The 18,426-nt window shown below is 40.2% G+C and overlaps 1 protein-coding gene across 2 annotated transcripts in view; it reads left to right on the top strand.

Moving 5' to 3' along the window:
- Positions 1-8,486: 8,486 nt before the first annotated feature.
- The window catches only part of LOC306858446 (LIM domain only protein 3), a 44,182-nt gene continuing 34,242 nt past the window's right edge, over positions 8,487-18,426 (top strand). Inside the window, exons 1-2 of one of the 2 annotated variants that reach the window (XM_079399004.1) lie at positions 8,487-8,732; positions 13,008-13,221. In XM_079399004.1, coding sequence (XP_079255130.1) covers positions 13,016-13,221 — 206 coding nt within the window. In that variant the 5' untranslated portion in view covers positions 8,487-8,732; positions 13,008-13,015. Of the gene's footprint in view, positions 8,733-9,355; positions 9,798-13,007; positions 13,222-18,426 lie in introns of those variants that run through there. The other variant, XM_079399003.1, reaches the window with a different exon arrangement.

The raw sequence follows: 18,426 nt of genomic DNA, 5'->3' as shown, positions 1-18,426 counted from the left end.
TGTGAGGCCTGTCTGCGCATGCTTTTAGTTCATCCCAGGGACCTCACCTTGTGTGTTTTTGAGTCAATTAGCATTGGGGAAGAGAATGAGCTAGAGGCTAATGGCACTGAACAGAGAGGTGATGTCCTTCAATGTTTCGAATAAAAGGAGAGACTGTACAACGTCAAAGCAGATGGAGGATGGGCCGTCATTTCATTGCCTCTCGTGTGCTGATCAAGGTTTAGCTCCCCCTCCTTGAATTGCAGGCTTAATTATTTTAAGAAACAGCACAGCGCAGATATCAGATCAATGTAAAAGGGCAACTTTTACGGTAGCAACACCATGTCATTACACTGACTGACGCGTGTGGGTGGGAAAATTGCAGCAAGAGCGCAGGAGAACATCAGTGACATCAATCATCGCTTCATCTTGCCAATTAGTGCTCCCAGATATACATGCAGATGAAAATCAGAGCCTCATCTAACTGGCTGACAGACTCTGAGATCAACCCCCCCAGCCTCCAAAACAGCATCGGCAGCACCAAAACTTTACAACGAGATGTCTGGTTTTGTTCCTGGGCCTCTGGAGTCATTTGTCAGCAAGACAAAGTTGCTTGCATATTTCGACTCCTTTTATTTGCAATCAAGACAACGCAGACGTGATTAAGAGACTTTTGATGGGTCAAAAAGGGACAAATTGCACCTTAACCTCCATTTTGCTTTATTTTAAGCTTTGATAAAACAATACATTTCATTATGAATACAAACCTATTTTTGCCATGTACAGTATACATGAAGATTTGACAGTAACTGATGCGTCACAAGGAAACAAAAGTTAGTTGTAGTTAGCTTTGGGATGAATTCTCTATCTTTCATAAGATTTAAAAAAAAAGAAAAAAAAGGTGAGTCTTTCTGCTCTTACTATAGATAATGAGATTGAATACACATGTTTAATGCATGACAGCTTGGTGCTAGTTGATATAAATATTTAAGAGATTGCAATTTCATATTTAGGGCTGTAACAAAACAGACGAACGGACAAAGTGGAATATGATTTAGTTGTAGTTTACAGTTTTTTTAATTGATTGGACAATGTAGGAGTTGGAAAATAATAGATTTTTGTTCAATTTGTACTAGTGGTTGTGCTCAAAATGAAATACTTGAGTTTTCAAAGATAAACCTTTGAACTGAACTGAAAAAAAACTTTCCCTACACATATGCACCAAAAATTGCACCACTTCTGAGCAGAATGAACTCAAGCGACAATTATACTGCAATTTACAGCATCTCTTTGCCTATAGTGTGTATATAACAAGTCTTGTTAAATACTGTTTTGTGTAGTACATAAACTAGAGGTTCCATCACAAGCAAGCCTCCATTTTACTGTCAACTGATGCTCAGCACTGCAATCAGGGATTGTCGGCAAGAGATTAAAAGATATTTTCCTCTTCAGGCGGAGTAAATTGGTTTTGGATTAAGGCTGATTGATTGCCGCAGAGGTATACAGCAGTCTGTTTGAAATGCTTAGTTCCAAACACAAGTCATTTCAACCGAGCTACTCAAGGAAATCATGCTGGATAGAATCAATAGATATTATGTAGCAGGTACCAGTATTGCTCAAGGTTATCATTAAAGGCTTGTAGAAATATTATTCAAAGGCTCATCTTCTTGTGGTTTTGAAAACATGTGGCTGTGTGTGGCCTGACACTCAAAAGGCACTGGTTGGTTTATTGACTGTAAAGGCTCCATTGTGATGGAAGATTTAATTGAAAAGCATAAAACTGACCTCCAAACTCCAGCGTGACCTAGAAGCTCAAGTATAAATGACAGCAAGATATTCATCATAATAGATATTTAATCACATAAAATGTTTAATTGTGGGCTCTATGTTACTTGGAGTCATACAAAATAACTGAAGTTAAGGACATACAACTATTCCTACATGCATCCATTCACATTTGCTAATATCCAGAATATCTATTTTGGTATTATTACATTAATATATATAATGCTTCAATATATATCCAGTGCAGTGGACTGCGGAGACACTCAACAAAAAGGTAATGGTCTAGTTTAATGGTTTATTTTGTCTACAAATTTATGCAACCTTTTTAAAAAGGAGCAGTTTACTCTAAACATAATGACTATAAAATATCACACATAAGAAAGGTTGACATGAGCAATAGAACTCCAACATTCATAAAATCATTCTGAATGTGAAAGGTAGTCGCACATTAAAATGATCTGATCTCACTGCAGACCTACCTACTTACAACCGGCCTTCAGGCAGTCAAGGAATGCTCTCCTTCTGCAATGGAGTCACGTTGCACTTGGATATTCTAGCTCTCAGACTGGCCTTAACAAATTAATTGCTGGTTGAATTAAGTAATCTCCATTGATTCCCACTGCGATAATTGGCTAGGCCAGTATATTGTGGTCTGGGTGTTCTTTAACTTCAATGGTGTCCCCTCAGGCCCATTACTAAAGGTGATTCTTCAGACTTTGCTGCGGAGTCTCTATTATTCACTTTAGCTGTCTCTCGGCCAAAAACTAAAATTGGTCTACAGGGCAGAGAGAGCAAGGTTGGGAGTACAAAAGTTGTCATTAAAAACTATCCCTTGACCCTAGTTGAGGGTCACCTACCTGAAGCAATTATTGGGTGTCTCTTTAAGGAGAGGCTCTTGTGGTCATTAGTGCAAAGTCACATGTGTCCCTTTGTGTCCACTGGGAGCAGAGAACTCTAGGAGAGTATGTGGAATTAGATTGAATGTGAATCTGTACTAGAGTCAGGAGGTGCTTACTAGATTGTGGAAGAAAAGTGTGGGTAACTTAGTTTGGGATTTTGAAAAGTGTTAGGAAAAGATGATGAGATGTGCTGGATGAATATAAAGGTGCATTCATGAATCTCAATGGGGCAACAACCAGTAAAAGAAGTATATAAATCGCCGCATGACAAAGAATCTGTACACTAACGCATGCTATATGATGACTGCAGACAATACATCATAAAAAAACTTGATTGGTTCTATCTGATCAAAATTATTTCTCTAGAATATAATTATATATGCTTGTCACAATGTGCTTAACCCCTGGTTATTGTCTTTTTAAACCAAGAAAAGCAATGTTTCACACTTAGAAATTTGAAATTTGGTTACCACCGTTTGTTATGAAACTCTGTTTATGGTATACAATGTGAAACAATACGGTTTTAAGAATGTAATGGCCAATTGTTTAGCAACAAATATCCAATCAAAAACTAAACAGCATTTGCCTCATTAAATAATCATATGCTTTGTACAGTCACATGCAGAGGTTTGTTTCAGTTTTTTAGGGAATAAAAAAAATATATTATGACGACCAGTACCAGAAAGCATGATAATTTGAGTGAAGAAGTTTACAAATGTACAGTATGATACATTGATTCGGACACAAACTCTATTTTTCTATCGCTTGTCTGCGGCCTGCTCTCTGTTTGGGTGAAACAAAATAAAAAAACTAATAATTATATACACCTTTCATTATATACACACTCTCACAGTAAAAATTTTAATTGGTCCATAAAAACTTTTGTTAGTCCAGCAATACTTGAGACCACGACCCCAGTATCACCCAAAAGGTTCCAAGCCCCTCTAAAGGTGTGGTCTCATTTACCTTTGTACGGCGCAATTCTGCAAGTGAAATGCAGATTCCATCTCAATTGGAATCAAAGCAAATGGGAAATTCACATGAGGGAATGTTTTATTTATTTATTTATACTTTTGTGTGTTTTTGCATTATTCTTGATAGGACAGTGGAGAAGAGAGAGGGGGATGGGTTCGGTAAAGGTCTGGGAGGTTGGACTCGAACTCGGGACACCTGAAGCAAAACTGAGCTATTTGATGGCACGAGGCTATCGGCGTTAGTGAGGAAATTTTTTTGTTTGATTGTGTTACTGTTTGTTGAACTTTTATCATGCAAAATTTCTGTGTTTACCAATATTAAGTTATCTAGTTTGAAAGTGTCCTTTGAGTAACTACTATTGACAATAGACCTACCTTGTCCGCAAAATTTTGCAGAAATTCCACTAATGTGACTGCACTTTAAGGCTAAAATCACAATGAATACTCCCAATAATCAATGAACGCATAGAATCGTTCATGAGATGAAACGCACATTGCTTATACATCATATAGGCTCTTGAAACAGTGCAAGTTAAGGAAGGAAATTTACCGACTGGATCTGTTTGAACTTTAATCGAACACCTGTAAGACTTCAAAAGAAAATATAAAAAAACACATATTGCCATGTTTGTGCTCTCGCAAAGCTCCGCTGTTCATGTCACATTTACATCACAAACTGTGCATGATCTAGAAAAATTTACCCAGCTTCCTCTTCTCCCTGTATGACGAAACAGTCTCGTCTTTTAAGTGCGTAAGCGTGACATTCACATTTCCCTAAAGTGCTCTGTGTTTTAGCACGATGGATAATTAAGCGGGTAGAGGGAGTGGCCCTGATTGTCATTATAAACGCAGCGCCATCTCTGCTCACCGTTCACACCACCACCTGCCTCTCCCTCCTTCACTCACGTTCACCATCAGAGGAATTATTAAAGATAAAAAGGCATTGTGCAAAAAAAGAGATCCTCCCCTGACAGATATTATCATTACAACCTTTTATCAAAAAGTGCAAACTTGTTTTTATCCATCTGTCTCCCCCCTCCATATGTGTCTCACGCTCCATCCTTCACTCTTTCCCTGGGTATTTCAGCAGGGAGAGAAAAGGAGAACCAGAGAGAGAGAGAGAGCGAGCGCAAAAAGCGAGAGGGAAAAAAGCTAGACTGAGCTCTGTCAATTGGAGTGAGTGCACTACTAAGTCTGGCTTCACTACAAAGGTTAGCAGATCTGACTGTCAATACTGTCAGAGGAATGGAGTCTTAGGAAGGGGAGGGAGCAAAGGAGGTGGAGACACGAAGGTTAGGTGGTGGGGGAGGCAGGAGGGTTTGCTTTGAGAGAAAGAGATACTTTGATATTTCGGAATGTTAGAAGGGTGAATGTGGAGAACTGGAGGTTGGGGATCTAATTACCGGGCCATAATTGGGGGCTAGGGAATAGGTTGCCGTCCTCTCAACTCGCTGCAGATCAATTATGTTAAGAGAACATCTGTAAGTAGAACTTAATGAGGTCCATTAGAGCAACATGCGCTGCCTTCCCTAACGGTGCTTGTCAGCTTCTTGGATGAGCTGGAGTGTGCTGCTAACTAGGGACCTGGTGAAGGTGCTTAAATAGGCGAGCAGACGTGCGGGCCGGCTCAGGTCTGTTTTGCTTTGCTGCCAGGGAGGGAACGAGACCACGAGCGAAGGAACAGCCATCGTGGGGAGAAGGAGGGGAATCTTTTTAGAGCGAGAGCGAGGAGGAGTAGCACCGAGGCGGGCTGCATGTTTTTAACCTGCTCGCCTGGAACTTGACAAGGGAACCGGCTATATTTAAGCTACCATCTCGTCTTAATCGGCAACTTTTCCTCGGTACAGTATCTTTCAATCAGATCTTTTGTTTTCCTCCTCAAACATATTCTTATCAGCAGCTTGGGAACGATTGTTCGAGCAGTGTTTTAATTTGACCCTAAACCGGAACTAATTGGTGATGGTCTTTTGTTCTAATTAAGGTTGTTAGGATAAAGGATCTCGGGATAATTGTTAACAATACTTTGACAGTTTCTCTGCTAAATAAGGAAGCGATGAGTTAGAGTCGGTTGCGTCTGTTACAATGTGAGTGGCTGTGCAAAAGCATTAGATTCTCTGTACATTACTAGCAGCGGTTTAAAACTGGGATTAAGTTGAAGCTTCCGTGAAATGAATGGTCGCTGGAGATGCTCAAAGGAGGCTTAAACCAGGGTAAGAGTACCAGGAAATTTCTTTTTTTACTCCAATCCTCCACGAAAAAAAGAGTTCTCCCTTGTGAAGCCCGGTAATTAAACTCCCGCTTTCATTTCTACCACAAAAACGAACCTGAATTCCTCGGATGAAGTGGGGTGGTCGTCTGTCGGATATCCCTCTCTTTGCTGACGTTACATCGCAAGTCTGTGTGTGAAAGAGAGAGAGAAAGAGGGGGTGAGCGAGAAAGAGAGAGTGAGGCGAAATAATAAGCAGCTCTTCATTTTAACGACGTCTGTTCGCCTAGACTGCGCGCGCTTCCCGCCACGCGGCTGCGTGCTGGACTGTTTCGTGCGAGCGTCACGTAACGTGACGGACTGATGCGTTCACCTCGCTCGGCGCAGTCTTTTGATGGCACTCTCTAGCTCATCACCCCCAATAATTCAGATATCTTCGGTGAATAATTGACGAGATAATGCGCGAGATGAAGTGGTGGCGGGAGGATAGAGAAAGAAGAAGGGGTTACAGCGTCCCCTACTCTCTCTCTCCTGCTCCCTTTTACTCAGCTTAAAGCGTCTCCCCCGCAAATTGCATGATTACCAAGATAGCCCGCTTTGAAATAATTCAATCCATGACAAAACCTAATTACTGGCAGGTAATACCCTGTCAGCTTTAATGCATCTCATCACTCATAATGGAAGCGAGGAGCATTTTATGACCCATCTCATTACTGCTGTATTTTAGGCAGAGAGTGATTGGCATGGGGCCACAATCTTACCACTACCCAACTCTGTTACCATCAGTTCTCCATCTCCACATTCTCGGCTTAGTCACTTCCAAAGTGGGCTGACGATAAATGACTACTTTTGGGCCATGACAGAAAATAAACTCTACAGTGAGTGTGTGGTTATGTTTCCTTTTCTCTCACTCGGTTTGTGTGTGTGTGTATTTGTGTATGTGTGTATGTGTGTGTGTGTGTATGTGTATGTGTGTGGGGAGGGAGGGTAGGTGGCACTGAAGGCCTGTGATTCATCCTACCACGGCAACATGGGCATCAAGCAGTGCTAATTAGAGTAAACAGGTGTAACCAATGGGCGAGGAATAGCTTTAGAAACACAGACTGGAAAAAAAAATTGTGAAAACAGTGAAATTTATTACTCTCTCTCACACACACTTGAACAGTTTTGTCTTTGATTTTGCAGGTGCACAGCGATCACATACATGAAGCGTGAAAGTTTATGATCAATAATGGAAAATGACTGTTGTGTGTCCTGGGGTAATATGACTTAATCTAGGCCTAAACGACTGAAGACAAACCAATAATGCTTTCAGACAAGAGATCACACAATAGTGCTAGATACTGTAGATTTATGCAAAAGTCGTTTTTAATTAAAAATGGTATTTTTAAATGTGTAATTACAGATGACACCGTTGGCAATGCTTTTTACAGCTCTTCTCTTTATAATGTTTCCACTTTGTGTGATTCCCAACTAGAAGTACACGGACACCGATGGCACTTAAATGGTTTCAGGGGTTACCTGGAAAGATTTAGGTATAAAACAAAATAGTGCGTAATGTGTGTGTAAAGTACACTACTTGGTGAGTTTATCTTACAACTACACTTGATTTTTTAACTAACGATATAGTTAATGCTAAATTATAATATGAGTTAAAAAGTAACACATTTATGGTTTGCTGCTTGAGCCAAATAGTTTCTGATTATATCAATGATTCTACATCAATTAAAGCTGCTCTGAACCAACATAGTCAAAGTATTACTAAATTAATTACTTCAATATTGAATAAATTAAGTCTGTTGATTTACTATGAGACCAAAATATTCCTGGATTTAAAAACTGATCTGCACCTGATGTGCTCACAGGTGCTGTACTTAATCAAGTGCATATACTGTAATGCAGTCTGCATTTTCTTACACTCTAAAAATGAAATGTTCCTTAGTGATTTATTGCAGCACCTTATGATCAGCAAAAAATCTTTTTGTTATTTTCAAGTACCATTTTTGTTATATAGGATTCTTAAGTTATTTATATGCTTATTTGAGAGATTAAAAAGTTGTTGTTTTTTAAATTAAATGATATGTTCATCATATCAGCATACTGGCTCTGTTAAATCCCATTATATAGATGTCTTTAAGATAAAAAAAAAAGTTATTTGTGAAACTTAAGGTTCTTATATAAGGCATTAGGGTGTGAAAGCCTTTTTTATTGTAACTGGAATCTGTATTTTTCAGAGTGTATTTGCCTGCATTCAGAGGCACTAACATAATTACGATTCAAACAGATGCAAGTGCACAAACACCTGTCACTTAAATGACAGACATATGTATGCATATACATAATTGTGTGCGTTTTATGAATCCGACCGGTTCTGCTATAAAACACTAAGTAGCACGACGAAATTGTTGCCTAGCTGCTAAAACAAAGAGAGAGAGAGAGCGAATCTAAACGTGTAGTACAGAGCTCATAGCATGTTTGCGCGCGCGTCTCAGAGAGGTGAGCATTAAGTTTGTGTTAGCGAGCGCGCGCTCCGTTACTCCGGCTGTCGGTAATAACCGAATGACCTTTTCCTCCTCGTGTAATGTCTCACTGGTGAGGGATTGGGTTTGAAGATAATAAAGCTAGGCTTCACTATTCCTCGTTCCTCACTCACTGATGGGCAAGTTGTTGTGAGCTTTCTCAGAATACTCAATACAAGACGAGAACACCTGTAGCTTTTGGTGCGAACTACTACTCGTTGATGATCCATGTGGACCTCATTATTTTCAACCTGAAGATCACTCTTATCCGCGGTGCAATGTCAGATTCGTGAACTTTTGCTCCGAGGAATATTGAGTTGGAGTCGGTGCTCTATCCTGAGTTAACCTTCTGCATAACTTGGTCAAGAAGGTGAGTGAGTTGTGCTTTAATTGTCTTTTCCGAACGGATTTGCTCTCATTCTTTTGGACATAATGCACTGCGAAACGAATTGCTTAATGCTTTTAGTAGTCTTTGATGTTTAATACAAAATTCTGTCTTGCATGCCTCACGTAGACGCCTAATTTGTGCATGGGATTCAAATTATTTCAGATAAACTGATCATGCAAAGTCAGGTTGTCATTTCTGCACACTGCAGAGCAATGGACGAAAACGAAATGTTGTTTCTTTAGGAAACTACATTGCAACGCATAACAAACACCCAAGCTTTGACTGATATAAATGACAAACATTAGCTAGATAGCTATTAACACAATAAGAGGGCACTTAAACAACATTGCAAATAGTGGATGTGCATGTATGATAATATACACACTTTACTTGAATTAAAGTCTGTGCAGTCAAAAATAAGGCAATTAAGAGCAGTTTTTAAAGCTTGAAAGAGATTGAAGAAGGTGTTGGTAATATAGCATTCGTGTTTATATTCTAAAAATATGGCATGCATCACTTCTTAAATGCTTGACAAAATGTGATTGCGTTGCGAGTTCCTGTATGCTGTCTTTTGTATACATCCAACTTGGTGCCTTTTACTGTACGCGCACTGAAATAGGCGAATAGCGAGAGGCACGATAGGATTATAAGATTACGGCGAGCGCGAAGGGGTAAAGCATATGCCTTTGTCATCCGCTGTCATTTGTTCGCCGCCACTTGCCTCGCCACGGCTGCTGGTCGATCTAATTTCATAGTCGAGCACTGTTGTGACAAACGGAGTCTTAACAGCGTGTGGCGCGGAGCGATAGCGGCTCGCTCGCTCTCTCTTTCTTTCTCCCTCCCGTGTTTTGTTGATTGGTGTTTTCGTCGTTTTCACTCTTTTCTGGCGGAGCGAGGTGGATTGTTACTTGTAACAAAAGCGAAGCACCCTCGCGCGCATACAGCTGCTCACTTTACGCGCATCTTTGGCTCGCGCCTCGTCTTGTTGCATGGTGTTTCTGGGAGCCGAAGCGGGTCAACCAATGCAGAAAAGGGAGAAAAGTTTCGGTAAGAGCTGCGTTTTGCATCCTATCAACGCGAGTGTGATGTGTTTAAATGTGTGGCTGGGTACTTGGGATGTTTCTATGCATACAGCGGCAGTTTGCCTAACCTCATACAGCTGCAATTTACCGAAGCGACGCATTTTCCTCAATTCCTCCGTGCGAATTTTCGAGATTTGCTTAGATAAATGTGAATAACGTTTAATGTGATGTGCCGTTGCGTATCACCGTTTATAATGCGTTAACGGTTTCATTTTGTCGTTTTGCAAGCTGCAAATCTTATTGGCCTTTTCAGAGCACTAGGCTGCCATGGCAACAGTAATTAAACTGATAAGAGGGTGAAATGTCAGCATCTCCGGCTCGCGCAGCTGTGATGTGAAATCAAATTGGTACTTTGCGCCCGGTGTTTGCCAAGTCTCGCCTGAAATTTCCCCATCAGTATCTGCGAACAGTGAAGCGCACAAAGAGCATCGTATTACTATGAGAACGGAACATAATGAAAGATCTGAGTGAGCGAGGAAAGACAAAAAAGACACCTATGTCCCAGGCCTGTAGGGATGAGAATTTAACGATTTTGGTTGCGCGTAATGATTTCGGTTTCGTAACGGCTCCATTAATGATTCTTTTAGTACTCTTGAAGAAGAAATATCTCGGCAGAAACTGCGATTCGTGTTGCATTTACTGCTCTCAGCTCTATTGGCAAACCATGAAATAATTTCAGATTTCATCAGCACCTATATAGCCTAACAAACAAGACATAAATTGAATTCAGTTCCTCCAAAATATGTTTAGATTGACGTAATGACTAGTAGACTTTTCAGAGGCGGGTTAGATGCAGTCTGATAATTGGATCCTGTTTATATAAGTGAAAATGTTCAACAAAAATGTGGTGACCTAATTCATTAAGCATTCATTTATTTCAGAAAATATGCTTACTGACTCATAATGTGTATCTTAAAGTGCTCATTTCATGCCATTCAGTCAGTTAAGTACAACAAAACACAGTGACAGTTCTTGGTTCATTTAGAGTCGAATATGACAAAAGTCATTTTTGCGGTTCAATCAAGTGTCAGATTAATTCAGTAACAGCTCCGACTGGTACAAAAGTATCGCTAAAAAGAACCGGCACAAAAGAGTCATTAGTTCAGGACTCGTGTTACGTTGTTCAGGCTGCATGCTTTTGATTCACTAAAAGAACCGGCTCATAAGAGTCATTCTTTATGCAGTCGAACTACACTGGTCTTGCTGTATAATTCAGAATGACTAAAAAGAACCATTTAAGAGTCATGCGTTCTGGAATCAGACTAAAGTGGTCGTGCTTCTCAGGCCCGATTTCAGCATGTTAGATTAATCTTTTGTTCACCGTTTGATATAGAAAAATCGATGAGGGCATGAACATCCCACCCTCCCATTAGAAAAAAAAAAAAAAACAGAATTGGGAATCCAAGCCTGTGAATAGAAGGGCTAGTTAGTTTGTGCCACAATCGATTCATTTAGGACTAACCGTGATTGCGGACCAAGGGGAGTCGAAACTTTAACTTCTTTGGCTTGGTAATGAGAGGCGGTGACTTTGTTGTGTTAACCAGGCGAGCTGGGACGATGCGGATGAGTGGGACAGAACAAGGACGCATAGCAGAGGAAATCAGCCGTGTGCTGCTCTTACAATCCAATCCAGCCAATTAAAAGCTCAACAGCTTAAACAGAATGGGACAAACAATGTGGCGGTGCTACCTGTCTGATGTGCTTCCTTGCTGTTTTCCCCTCATCAAGCCCTCTCCTTTGAATAAACTCAAAATAAAGCATCATAAAAACGCCAGCGAGGTCGAAGGAATCATCATTATCCCTCACCTCGTTTTCATTGAATGTTCCTACATCTTAACGAGCATGGTCCTACAGCAGAAAGAAGTTGTTCACAGTCTAAGCCTATGGTACTGCATCAGATATTTGCTCTAGGCTATAATTATGACCCTAGAGGGATCGGCTACCTGCTGTTCCTTTCCGTGCATTGTAATGCTCAGTTGAATTGAAACAATTTCACACCTGTCCTCAGTCTTACTAATTGGTGCACTGTCTTGTTTATTTTCTGTGAGGGCCAACTGCCACGCTTTTGGCAAATCATTTTTGAAAGTAATTATCGTCAAGGCCACGTTAAAAAAAAGAAAGCGGCAAACTCTCTCTATCTGTTAGGTAGGGCAGAGTCTTAATGGCCTCCAAATGTGTTGACATGCACGAATATTTAAAGGGATAGCGCACCCAAAAATAAATTCCAACATCATTTGCTCACCCTCATGTTGTTCCGATAGGTGTATGACTTTCTTCTGTAGAACGCAAAAGTCTCAATTAAATTTCATTGCATTTGATCAATACAATGAAACAAGTTTCTAATGACATAAGGGTGAGTAATAATGTCAGAATTTTGCCACAAATTTCCTAAATGTTATACCAAATGTTTCACAAACTTTCTTGTCAAGACAAATTCATGCAGTCCAAACAAGGCTTTTTAATCTCATATTCCTCTATGAATGTATTTCAGCGAGATTGCCTGGACAACGCATCGCGGCGACGAGCGCATTAAAACTATCCTGAGGGAGGTCCTCAATTCAGACAGAGACACTCAATTTACCACAGCTGAGAAATCTTTCGGTGACCCTCTCACTCAAAGTTCGCAATTTCTCACTGCTTGCGCTCTCACCCCCCTCCAAGAGCAGCATATACATTAGGTGGAATCTATGGCTCTGACAGCTTCTCCTGCACAAGGTGAGAAATGGGGACTGTCTCAGTGGCAGGACAACGGGGCAGAATCAGACGTACTTGTAAAAATGTAGGACAAAAACTTTTTGGGCCGGGACAAAAAAAAAAAATAGGGGCCGAAGCAATGGCGTAGGGGGGAGCGGGGTACAGCTTACTCTCCTCTGTATGGAAGGAGAATACTAATTACAGGCCTTCAGCATGAGCCCACATTGTTCCCTCTCTACCCAACAAAGCCCTTTCACGCCCTGTAAAGGGCTACACAATGCCTGCTCTGGGGGCAAGCTTTGGCCCCTCCCCTAAAGCAGGGGGAAGAGGAGGATGTTAGCTACATTGGCTTCTTGTTATTGTTGACCAAAAAGTGTGTGTTCATCTCTTGACTGAAAAACACAGCACATGACTGACTGTCAAAAGTCACCAGGAAGCATGTTCTCACATTCGTGTCGCCCCTTGTCGCCTGTCTTCGCAGGTATACAAATGCTCTCCGTCCAGCCGGACACCAAGCCAAAGGGCTGTGCCGGCTGCAACCGGAAAATCAAGGACCGCTACCTGCTGAAGGCCTTGGACAAGTACTGGCACGAAGACTGCCTCAAGTGCGCCTGTTGCGACTGCCGACTCGGCGAGGTGGGCTCCACGCTGTACACCAAAGCCAACCTCATCCTCTGTCGGAGGGACTATCTACGGTAAGAGGAAAAACTTGTTATTTGTGTCGTAACACTACAGATTGCAAGTTACAAGAAAACAGCTGAATCTGTACCACATTCAAAAGAGAACTCTCTAAGGTTCTTTGCGTCAAATCCCAAACAAAGCAAGTGCCACAAAAAGCCATATTGCTGTTAACACTGTCTTTAATGGCTGCCCTTAACGCCCAGAGTTCTCCCATGCTGTTAGATATCCTTTGCTCTTCATAATAGAAAAGGAGCTCAAAGGGGATCTTTATGAGCCTATAAACTGCTGCCATTTCTGTGAGTTTTCAATGGATTCACTTGTTGGATCCAATCAACACACTAAGGTTTGATAGAGGGGCATTGTTTAGCAAGAGACCACCCTGGTTCTTGTTCAATCAGCTTACCTTTGTCCACTGATGGAAGGGTTTCCTTAGAAACCCAACCTCTCAGTTTCTCGCTTTTCTATCTGTGTGCCCAGCATGCATCAGTTTTAAAGCAACAAGTCTGCAAGTATGGATTTTCGGCATACGGACAAATATAGACTGTCATCTGGTCACCCCTAAAATATTCTTGTTTTCTCTTAATCAGTAAAAAGGAAAGATTGCATGATATGGAGAAAAACATGATATGCAATGAACCTTTGTTGCAATTCAGATCCAGAAAATAAAGACACATTCTACATGCATATATCTGTCTCTTCCAGGCATCACTAAAACGTCTCAGAGCAACCAGCAATGGATGATATTCTGCAAAAAAAAAGCATCCTCCACTGAATCAGACTATCAAATTAAAATAAAAAAAATTTAGAGCTTGGTTTTCATGGACTGCCTGAAGAGGTTTGTGGTTTTAAACCTTTGATTGGCTAAACGCAAACAACAAATATATATATATATATATATATATATATATATATATATATATATATATATATATATACATACATATATATATATATATATTTAATTTTTATTTTTATTATTGTACATGTTTTTTAATATCTAATTAAATAATAATAAATCAATATTAATATATTATTTGAAATATAAAAATAATTACTAATATACAATAAAAAAAAAATGTTATCTATTTTTCGTCTTCCATTGGCATCACTACTGCTTGTTTAAACGACATATATGACGTACTAGTGCAAAAACTTAACATAAGACAATCACGTGACTAGGATATTCTCTGAATCTCCATAAACTTTAAGGATTAATGCATGGAAATCAATAGTTAGCATTGTTGCGATATTTTCAAAAATGTTATAGAATTATATCATAATATGTATCATGCAAGTTTTTGTCAAGCGTCTGTACCTAGTAGTTACACAGTCGTGTTAATAAACTCACGTACACATGTGTGCAACGCATGTGTATGAAATGATATAAATGCTCAACGGGACGCTCCAGGGAGTCACGGCTTTGTGAGAGTGCTAGAAGCTACAGTAGGCAGGAGGCGCTTTGAAATGGCACAGTTCATTTAATTTTGGCATGGGTGATGAGAGAGTCTCCATTAGGCGCGGTACACAAACAGGCTTTGGGGAAACACGACTGTAAAGCATCGCCAGAGGGCCAGAGGCAGGCTGAGATTACCATCTCGCAGTAAGCCTCATTGACTGTGCCCTGCTAAACTGCATCTTCATTCACGACGGCGCTTACAAGTTTGTGCCTCAAACAACAGCGGCGACGAGATAGATGACACCAGATGTGTCATTAGGAGATGTGTAGATCCGTCTTCGTGGTACGGCGTCGGTTTGTACCAGATGCAACTGATAAGGTTCTTGTGCATGTAGTATCTCTTTTAATAATTTTACAACTGCTAGTGAGGAATGAGAGAGGCTAACTGTGCCCATGTGATTCTTTCATCTTCAAAGTTCAAGGTGACTGAATTGATTCGATTCTAGCCATCACATGAGCGGTCTTCCCATGCCTCCAGCTCGACATCTCCTCACCAGCAGCAAATTAGGGGCGAGCGTGGCACGGTCCCAGTTCCTCAAATCACATCTGCAACACAACAAAAGAAAAGCAGCCTCCATTGACGAGCCAATCAATCGGCAATCCTACAAAGCGCTCTGACGCACTCCTCTCGATTGGATCGTTTCCTTATTTATTTTCTTAAGTTAGTGCCGGCGAGATAAGAGATAGACTTAATCCCTTACTCTTTGTTCTGTGTTCTTTTTCACCCGTTCTTATTCCAAGTAAATTATGCTTGGATTTATTATACAAGATTCCCCACCCCCACGTCCGCACAGAATCAATCCAGTCCTGTTTAGCAGTGTGGCATGTTATTAAGGCTGACATAACCAGGGTTAATAGAATTCTTCAGGGGTCTACAACCATGAGCGATGTGATCCCACAAGCTGAGAAATAATAATCCCTATCGCAACACACACAAAAACAAATTAAATAAGGAAAAAAAGATTTATGCCTTCCCGGACCTGTCTCCCTTAGTACATATTATCAAATATGATGTGGGGTTTTTTGTAGTCGAAGGGAGAGGCAGAAATCGTTTTGGTCTGGGGAAAGGATATCATTCGATTCATAATCAAAGCATTGAGAAGGTAATTATTGATGGAAAGCACGATGCTCGTATTGCTCTCAAAGTATGGGTAAATGGTATTGGCCTGTCGTATCAAATCAACAACAAATGATTCTTTTGATACCGTGCAGACATCTCTATTGATGATAAAGGTAATAACCGGCATGCCAATGTTTATGCCGATGCAGTTACATTTCATAGCGGGGAGCGATAAAGTTAAAAGCAGCAGACAAAAAAGCGACGGACACATTTAAGTTGAGAAACGGGCAAAAATGAACCCTGTCAGTAAATAGTTACAGACAGGAAAGCCCAGGATGCAAGCAGGGAGAGGGAAGCTGTTAGGCATCAGTTAATGGAAAACTGTAAATTTCAGGCATCCATTTTAAAGACAGCACAGGGTGACCACTTATTTATTTATCTATCTATTCATTCATTTTTTTAATCCAACTTCAATTTTCCTCTACAGTGGTTTTACTAAGATTGTAAATGCAAGCAAACTCACAGAGCAGTCAACATGACTGGATTTATTACCGTTATGGAAAGCTGGCTATCGGTGAAAGATAACCAACATGTAAAGCATGGTTTGGTTGTAATAACTTGTATTTTTTCCCCCTTTCGCCCCTCATTCAGGAACCACTTTGTGGTAACCGTCTACCTTGTGCTATGTAAACTTTTGGAAATGAACCATAAAAATGTATCTTTCACTTTTTGGTACAGTATTTGCATCTGGAGTCATGCCGTAGATTGTATGCATTTATGGATGTGCCATATGTTTATCTGTAGGTCAACAAAATGTGAGTAATCTTTGAAGTCAGGAACTTTGAAAAATTGAGCTCAACGGAATTGGTTTTGTGATTCATTTCGGTCGCACACATACAGATAAAGTTATAATTACCTAGTTGCTTGATGAAATGATGATTTCAGGATGCACATTTTGAACGAAAGGATGGTGTTAAGATAAAGTAGCTGTATTAAAAACTGCAGGTGGCTTACATACTATAAAAGAAAAAATACAATACCTTGGATGCAATCGCTGCTCTTCGCCACCATGATGCAAAGTGAAGTTTGCCTACTATCGCCCTTGAAAACATGAGAAGCTTCATACTTGGAAAAAAAGTCCAAAGAGTCAACACCTAAGGAGACAGAGACAAATTATTTGAAAAATCGCAGTATGTGGACTTCAACACAAACTGTGTCCAATCAGCTATTTTAGTTTAATCTATGTTTCGGGTGCTGTGCAGGTGTGCAATGCTCATTTTTTTCCCCTCAGCTAACCTAAGCTAACACTCTCCTTGTAATTTGGAAAAGGTCAGAAATGCGTAACTTCTTAGTTCAGAAGTTTTCTAGTTCTCCAATGCTCTAGTTTACACCCTCATCTGATAAGAGCAATTATTCTCAAATATAAACGCATTTATTGTAAACTGACGTGACACTAAAGTAACAAAGTTGCTGCCGTCTTGTCTGTTAAAGGTTAGGCTGGTCTCCCCGGCGGGACTAGCGCAGTGCAGCCCGGTGTACTTTGTCTTGTGTTTTCCTCAGTCGTTTTGAAGCTAGCTGAAAGATTGAGGCCATCTCTTGTTCTAATGACCAGTGCAGATGTTCACAAACAGTGTAGTGCTCTCTGTCTCTGAAGGGCATTAAGCAGGATTTCGGTTATGGCAAACACGGAATGCTAAAACAGAGCATTGCTAACATTTCATTTTGTGTTTCTACAGCCAGAATTAGTCGGGACGTAATTAGTTTTTGTAATGCACACAAACCTGTCTTCTGTCTCATACTGTACCAACTTTGATATGAATCAGTTTAGTGCTGGATTTATTTTAGTGAATCACTTAGTTTGAGCAGTTCACGGTCAAAGTTTATTTTTCTTTAAAGAAATATCTAGTTGAAGTCCACTATTTGTCACTATGTTTTTGACTCATTTATATAGATTAGTGTTTTTAAGTGTATTTACTGTAGTACACATTTACTTATTCAAGTTAATCCTTAAATGAGATCTGTGTTGTCTTTGTGCCATATAAACAGCACTCTGACCATAAACTCTCAGGTGATTTATTTTTTATTTTGAAGTTTAGAATTAGCTACTTTCCGATAGCTACTTTTTCAAAACGTTACATTTAGAGGATGTTTGAAAAGCTATGACACATTTCAAAGTATGATAAATGAATATAGTGAAATGGCTTGTCGTCCTTCAGATAATATTAATGTTTATTTACCTAAAAATTGAGATGGTGAAGTACTGACAACTGCTTGGTATGAGCTAACATTTTAGCAAAGTTCAGCAGTCTTTTTTTTCAGATAATATATTAAATATTGCCTAATGGCCTAATGGATAGAGAGTTGGACTTGTAACCCGAAGGTTGTGGGTTCTAGTCTCAGGTCTGTAGGTGGGGAGTGAATAACAAGCACTCTCTCCACCCTCAATACCACGACTGAGGTGAGACCCTTGAGCAAGGCACCAAACCCCCAACTGCTCCCCGGCACCGCAGCATTGGCTGCCCACTGCTCCGGGTGTATGTTCACTACTGTGTGTACACTTGGATGGGTTAAATGCAGAGCACAAATTCCGAGTATGGGTCACCATACTTGTCCACACACCACTTCCCTTTCCCTATAATACCATTCATGTCGAGATATTGAACATCAGTGTGATTAAAACGCTATACAATGCTTCAAACGCAT

The sequence above is a fragment of the Barbus barbus genome (assembly GCF_936440315.1).
Source record: "Barbus barbus genome assembly, chromosome: 39".
In the NCBI taxonomy this organism is placed as follows: Eukaryota; Metazoa; Chordata; class Actinopteri; order Cypriniformes; family Cyprinidae; genus Barbus; species Barbus barbus.
The sequence above is the reverse complement of the archived record's forward strand: the minus strand, read 5'-3'. Positions and strand labels throughout refer to the sequence as shown.